Source organism: Halyomorpha halys, unplaced genomic scaffold, assembly GCF_000696795.3.
Source record: "Halyomorpha halys isolate HHAL.00 unplaced genomic scaffold, Hhal_1.1 Scaffold1218.1, whole genome shotgun sequence".
Lineage (NCBI taxonomy): Eukaryota > Metazoa > Arthropoda > Insecta > Hemiptera > Pentatomidae > Halyomorpha > Halyomorpha halys.
In genome coordinates, this window is record NW_027106975.1 from 241,339 (window position 1) to 249,345 (window position 8,007).

The following is an 8,007-nucleotide window of genomic DNA, read 5'->3' on the forward strand; positions in this document are numbered from 1 at the left end:
GTCTTAGAACCTTTAGATGAAGGTCACAAAGACATTGAGAAGTTATGGGTTGGAATCAGAGATAATATTAAAGAGGTTGGTAATTTGTGTCTCGAAAAAAGGGAAATTAATAAAAATAAACCCTGGTTCGATGAAGAGTATCTTAAAATGTGCGAACAAAGAAAAGCCGCTAAGTTAAAAACTCTCAGTAATCCTTGCGAAAACACCTTTTGGTTAAAAAGATCTGGGAAATTGAGGAGATGCCTCAGGAATAAAAGGAGTCTCTACTTATTCCTGTTCACAAAAAGGGCCCTACGACGGATTGTAATAACTATTGAGGAATCTCACTCCTCCCTGTATGTTATAAAATATTTACGCTAATCTGAACTGAGATTATGCTGAAGAAATTATCGGAGACTACAATGTGGTTTTAGACGAAAACATTCAACTATTGATCAATTTTTTTCATTACGGCAAATCTTGCAGAAAAAATTGGAATACGGGGTAGTTTATCAGCTTTATATAGATTTCCAAAAGGCTTACGATTCTATTGACTGCCGGATACTGTATAAAATTCTGATTGAACAGGGAATACAAAGAAGTTAGTAAATCTCGTATGGATGTGGATGACCAAAATGTTTAATAAGGTACGAATCGGTAATCATTATTCTTAGAAATTCCAGATCTGGTTGGGTTTAAAACAAGGTGATTCTTTATCACCTATCTTATTTAATCTAACATTCTATCGAAAAATTAGTAAAAAAAAAAAAATTAGTATTTTACAAAACACAAATTTTATAAAGTTTTTTTCACAAAACTATTATCCTTCCCACTGTTCTTTATGGATGTGAGATGTGGCCTCTTACATTAAGGGATGAACAGCGTCTTAGGGTTTTCAAAAATAAAGTATTGCACAAAATATTTGGACCAAAAAAGGATGAATTTTTAACAGGAGAATTTAGAAGATTACACAACACTGAAGTAAGGGACCTACACCCGGTAAATATAATTCAAATTATAGCATTGTGTCGTATAAGATGGGCATGTAAGTTTTTTTTTTTTTTTTTTTCTTCGGCCAAGACTTCCTTTGGAGTCCTATACTGCCTAACCATGGTTGGGGTGTCAAAGTTTTTCATTTTGTGGGACCGCCACTCAATGAAAAAAGTCAACACCCTAAGGATGGATTCAACCCGGCACAGCCTGTCTTAACCACTGAGCTATGGGCCACCCGCATGTAAGGTTGTACGGCTTAGAAATGAGTGGATCCCTAAAATGTTAATAAACACTGAACCAACGGGTAATTGTCCGAGGGGTAGACCGACATGTAGATGGGAGGATTGCGTTAAAACTGATTTAGTGGAATTGGATTTGGAGGGGCATTACTGGTAGGATGTATGCAGTGAGTGGTTGGTGATATTGCCATTGAACCTTCGGGTTCGTTAGGCCTTCATTATTATTATTATTATTATTATTATTATTATTATTATTATGTAGTAGTACATATATTAATGATTGAATTTATACCAGAATCATTGACGCAATTATAAAAGATTTCAAAAGTAAGAAAGTTAAAAAAAATTGTGAGGAAATTGAGATTAAAACTTAGACATTTCTATTAACAAACATCGGTATATTTTTAAGACCAAAATAAATCCCTGAAGGAGCAGATGGATTAATTGATTTATGTACTAATAAATGCTTCTCACCACCTCTAAGTTCGATCAGTTAATTGATGAATGGTGATAATTATGACTCACAAAAATCCATAATAATAATATGACGATTATTGGCTTCATCTAAGCTAGCTGAGTAGATGAACTAATTGTGAAAACAATGTAATCTCGCCTAATCCTGGTGTTTATCAATCTAACACTAGCCAGTGACTGAGAAATCAGTATTGGTGTGTAGTAGCCAGCTTATGGCATACTATTAGTAACATATGACATTAGGTTGTCACATGTGATTCACCCCACTGGTGTCTTGAAGCTAGTGGGAGTAATAAAATGAGACCATCATAACTCATATAAAAAAGAATCTACAAAACTTGGATGTGTTGATCCAACAGTTGTATTATAGTTACATATTATTTTTATGTATTATTATTACATATTATTTTTGTTTATAAATTGCTCTTTCTTGCCATTAAGATTATTTAATATATATTAAAACAATTTGGTCTGAATTGATTTCACTTAAAAATTTGTATATAGTCAGCATATTTTTAAGTAATGTTCCATTACATATAAGTATGGGAAGATGATAAAAATTCTTAACTTGGTAAAACTGGATTTATTGATAAACTAATGAAATGATCTGAAATTAATAAAATATTTTTTCATTTGCAGCCATATACTCCGTCCGGCCAAACTCCTTTCATGACTCCCTACACAACTCCAAGGTATGGTAGCGGTATGACGCCTGGCCACCAGAGTATTATGTCTTCTGGATCTATTACATCACCTCAAAGTTCAACACCAGGCCAGCCTGTTTTCCTACATCCTGGTTCTATTACTCCTTCCCACAGGACTCCTGTTGCTAATTTCCATAGGTGAGATATTAATATTTAATATTTATATTAATATGTTTGTTTTATTATTTACAATTTTGTGTATTTCAAAATCAATATTTTGTTCACTCCTGTCTTGTCTGCTATCAAATTATAACATACTGATTGTAGGCCCGGCGGTACTCATCCTGAAGATTGGGGTAAGAAAGCAGAAGAATGGGTTGCTAAGAAAAGAGAAAATGCTAGTAGAACTCCAAGGTCTACTCCAAATGCTGGGACCCCCCGCCATGGGTATGAACGTAACTTACTTTTCTTTTCACTTGTTTTTCTTAGTAATTGTTTTTAGGTGTTTATTTTTAAATCCATTATAAAAACCAATATCAAAATGTTGTTAGTAAAAACAGTGTTACACAAATAACGCAAATTAATTATTTTTTGAAGATAGAACTGAAAAGTTTACTTCTGATCACTGATGCAAGTACCTTCTTGTGTAGATACTTATGTAAGTATCTACTTGTGTATTGGATATATACTTCTAGGTACTATTGGAGAAACAAAGTATGTACAATGCTTTGAACTGGAAGGGAGAGGGTAAATAGCAACTGTAATGAAATGAATTATTAATTTATTTATTTTTTATGTTCTTGGAAATCTTTGAGTACCTATAGTTTATGAATAAATTAATTCAATAAATGATTCCTAAGGCATTGCCTAGAAATTCAATAAAATTCTCTTTTTAAGGACACCGCGGGATGATGCAAATAAAAATCGAACACCAAGGTATGCTGATAATGATTACACCTCTCCACGGCCAGGTGCAAATTTCACTTCCCCGAGGTATTCCAATTGGAATAAAGTTTCTGGGACCCCTAATTCACATATATCAGGTTAGTAATAGTTTATAATAATTTATTTTTTGTATCTTATGTGTATAATTTTTAATATACTATTAAGACCAATAGAAACAAAAATTGACATATGTTATGAATTTTTAATAAGGATATGGAGCAAATAAAGGATTAGAGTTTTTCGAATTTAAAAATAGCTTATTCAGCTATTGCTGCAGGATACTGTTTCCATCTTCAAATTTAAGATTAAAAGTTACTAATAAGTTAAACAATTAACTTAATGTTTACTGTAATCAACCTGTTTACTATTTGTGCCAATCTAATTACCCTTATGGCTAAATTTCCTATTATTCCAATATTCTAATTTTGTTTGTGTGTAATAAGAAACTGCAGTAATTAAAAGTATAAATATTAGAAAAGTTAAATAAGAGATACTATTTTTTATTATTAAGCAAGGACAACTTTCAAGCAGAACTGGTGGTTGGAAATAAAAAGTATTTCTGTGATGCAAGAATGTATAGTCACTTAAGCTCTGACATATCTCATTAGTCTGAATACCAATACAATTCTTAGTAAAAAAAAAAAATAAAATAAAAAAATTGATGCATCATTCTCAAGACCTCTTGTATGAGCCATAATTTTGTGGGACATAATATAGTTTTTTCTGAGTAATGAGGTGGCTTTAAAATGATACAATGATCCTTTTTTTTTTTAATTGTATAAAGATTGTATTTTTGTTTTTTGCAACTAATTCATATTACAGCTTATATTTTACTAAAGATTGCCTAATAATCATCTGCTAACTAGTTAAGGTAAATCTCAAAAGTCCTTTATCTCCTTATCTTTTTTTGATTTAATATGTTGTGATACTTATTAATAGCCTTACAAACTATATACTATATAATATATTGTGATGACATCGTGAAGATATTAATCTACATATCATAATTTAAGCACACTTGTTTCTTTATGAAATATATTTTTGTAAATTTAAAAATTAATTTTCCAGCTTATGAAGATGCGAACTATGATGCCAGAAGCCTCAAGTCTCCACGCCCTCCACCTGCCCAGGGCAAGTATGACCCCTATGAACTTGGTCAAGGAAAATCTCCTCGGTATTCATTGACTCCACGTTCCACTCCTCGTACCATCAATTCACCTCGGTCTATGTCATTAGGTGATTCGACTCCACTGTATGATGAGAGCATCTAGCCCAGTTATTGTGTTTTTTATAATTTACTCTGCTACTGGACCCTGACCTCTTATTATAGGTCGATGTTGCTCATAACATAATATGTTCATATATTTTATAATAGATGTTTTTAAAAATACTTCCTAGATTTTTGAATTTTTTAAATTATTTATATTGATTATTTGTATTATTTATGTATACTACAATATTGTGTAATCGCCTGGCTTTGAACAGACAAAAATATAATTAAAAAATAGTAACTGCTATTTTATAAAAAAAAAATTGATTGAAGTTTATAATGCAATAGATTTACAATATTAAAAAATCTTCACAAATCCATACATAGAGAATATTTATTGTAATTTGAGTTTATATGAGTCATTTCAAAGATATGGGTTATTTTATGACACAGAGCTTTTGCAAGGGAATCCTTAGTTAAAGGATTCCTGTTTTCTCAAGTTCATTGCAACTTTGAGGCTGCTACATGTCCTTGTAATTTGAGTTCCATATAATACTTAGTGTAGTGATTAGTTAATTACCCCTAATCTCCTCTTTAGACATGACTCCACTATCTTAAAAGCTTATTTATTGTTTATTGCTGGTAAATTCATAAAATGTTTAGCCCACTTTTTAAAAGTTATCAAAACATATTTCAGTGCAGAACAATTTTCCTTCCTAATACAATTAGAGCATAAAGGACACTTAGATCATTAAATGATATATTTGCTCTGATTTATGTCCGCCACAAGTATTTTTCTCTCTCCCTAGACATAGTTTTAAATATTCTTCCAACTGCAACAATAAGGGAATTTTGATTGTTGATGAGTTCTACCTGGTAACACTGCAAGAAGAAACTGCTGCCTGATAACAGCTGCCAGAAAAAGCTACTAGTTGATACTAAGGGATCCTCCATTAGCTTTAAAGGCACATGTTATTGATAATGGAGTATTTTTATTCTTCTACATTTCCTAGATCCAATCAATTAACTAAGGTAAGTGGTTAATTAATTACTTAAGTAGTTTTCACTAAGGTAAGAGATTTAATACTAATAAATTATTAACCTGATAACCATAAGATTATTAACCTAAAACCCTCTCTTCCTACAGTCTCTCTCCTTACATTTCATCATAAAACTTCCATGTCTATGGAGGGAGAAAATTTATAAGTATAGTTTGGTAAAAATGATTGAATTGTTTGGTCAAGGCTTATTTATAAGTCAATAATATTTTTTTCTTATGAAGTTGTGCTTGTTCAGGAAAAAAATATTTTACAAAGTATTTTTTAATAATGACTAAAAAAATTATGATTTATTTACCATAGTTGACTACTGGTTTCGAAGTCTAGCCAAAGTTCTTAAATCACATCACTTTTGTTGTTGATATTTCTATTAATAAATATTTATAGATAAATAAAATTATGAAATTGCATATTAAATGGAAATGTAGTATTCCCTGAAATATTCTTGGAACTGGATACCTGATCATTGTGATCATAAGAGTCTTCCTTTTATAAATTTTAACAAACCTAAACTAAAAACTACATATGTTTTTAGGTCAAAAAATTGATGCTCAAGATAACCCATTATTTTAAATGATCCATATATATTTTTTAAAAATTTTATGAAACATGAAACTTTCACTTTTATTATTTCATCAACATACCTCTTTATTATTTATTAGACCCAGAAAATAATAAATAAATAAAAAATATATATATATTGGTTGGGTTAAATTTAATGTATAAGCTGTTTAGAGACTGTATATATTTATATATATTTATATATTTCATTAAAAATAAAGCATTAAAGGCTGCTAAAGGACTTAATTTTTTTTGTAATGGAAATGTTCTTTCTGTGATGTTTTAACTGATATGTATGTGCTCACTATCAGACCTCTGATTCAAAAATGTCATTTAATGTTTTAGAATGGATAATAGTGTGACTTTGTTTCTTTTATATATGGTTATAACAATCAATCCATCTCCCCACCAAAAGGAAGCTTTTGATTTTATTCTATAGTGATGAATTGGTTTTATTTTTATTTAAGAAAAAATTGGTTGAACTAGAGAGTTTGAAGAGCAATTCTGATTTTATAATCTTGAAAGCAATATCTGTTGTAACTATTATTAATTATTTTTCTAAAATGTACATTTTTGTTATCTTTGTTATAGTATCACATGCCACATAAGTTAACACAAATGTGGATTTAAGAATTAAATTATTAATATTAAGGCAGCTTTTTGATGTCAAAAAATGTTCCAAAGTTGTTTTTATGTATTTTATTTTTCAATTTATGGTTTATAATGTGAATAATATAATCTAGTATAGTATTCAGATATTTTTATTGTAAACCACTTTTTGGAACAAACAAGCTAATTGATTCTACTTCATGCTATAGTTCCAGAAATTTGAGACGGATGAAATAGAAATTGCATATCACACTGAAGTTACAGAGTGATGATGTGTAATTTAATTCTATAACTAAGCCTGCAAAAATATTAATTTCAGCTTTAAGACAACTTTGTTAATTGATCACATACAGCACTTGCAAAAACTTTCTATATATTTTTTGTTTCACCAGAATGGAATGCATCAAAGCCATGCTACATTAATAATGTCTTACTGTTTTTTTGTTTTTTTTTAAGAAGTCATATTTTTAACCTTTTATCACAGTAATATGTTGTCAATCTATCTCCACAGCCTCTCAATTATTATAACTGATACAGTCCCAGTCATAATTTTCCTCCACTTTCTTGTCTATATATCTTGTCTACCATAAATTTCTTTTTCCAACTACATTCAAAACAACTTTTTTATAATTATTTGAAAACTGGGAATATGTAATCCAGAAGTTCATATTATAAATGTTAAAAACATATTTTAAGTTCTTGAAATTTTTCATGAATAAGAGCCCAACAGTTGTTAAATTTGCTTTAAGTTTTCTTCACACATATCTAGTAACTTTGTATTATTATGTTTCTCTTGACAAGCTAGCCATCATAAAGAGAAGTGAATAAGATGAAGTAATTGCTCAAATTAAATTGAATAAGATTAATTATTAATTTGAAATAAATTAATTAATAAATTCAAATTAATTGAAATAAATTAATTAATAAATTCAAATTAATTGAAATAAATTATTTTGAAATCTCACAAGAGGAGATCATAACACAAAAAAAGGCAATCCTTCTCCACTAAACCCCGGAGACCGCTGGCCCTATATCACTTTTGAAATATTAGCTTAAAATGGGAAGGAGAGACTTTAAGATAGAGCAGTATTTAAAAAGCGCCTGAAATTAAAAAAACGGCATGAAACCCTCCGTGGTAGCCTTACTTATTAATTCATTAATTTGAAGAATTACTCAATCTCAGGTGAATAAAACAAGCAATTTGTTTGGCTAGTTATTACTCAGTTTTTCCAAACAGAGGCTATTGCTTAACAAAGTAAGTGAATAAACAGCAGTTGAGCTATTCAAAATTTTTG

General features: G+C 29.8%; 1 protein-coding gene across 3 annotated transcripts in view; it reads left to right on the forward strand.

Annotated features, from left to right (window-relative positions):
• Spt6 (transcription elongation factor Spt6) overlaps positions 1-4,664 on the forward strand; it is a 40,471-nt gene extending 35,807 nt beyond the window's left edge. For all 3 annotated transcript variants that reach the window (XM_014433506.2, XM_014433505.2, XM_014433507.2), the window contains 4 exons: positions 2,325-2,527; positions 2,657-2,776; positions 3,227-3,372; positions 4,343-4,664. In XM_014433506.2, coding sequence (XP_014288992.1) covers positions 2,325-2,527; positions 2,657-2,776; positions 3,227-3,372; positions 4,343-4,545 — 672 coding nt within the window. In that variant the 3' untranslated portion in view covers positions 4,546-4,664. The remainder of the gene's footprint in view (positions 1-2,324; positions 2,528-2,656; positions 2,777-3,226; positions 3,373-4,342) is intronic.
• Positions 4,665-8,007: the final 3,343 nt, after the last annotated feature.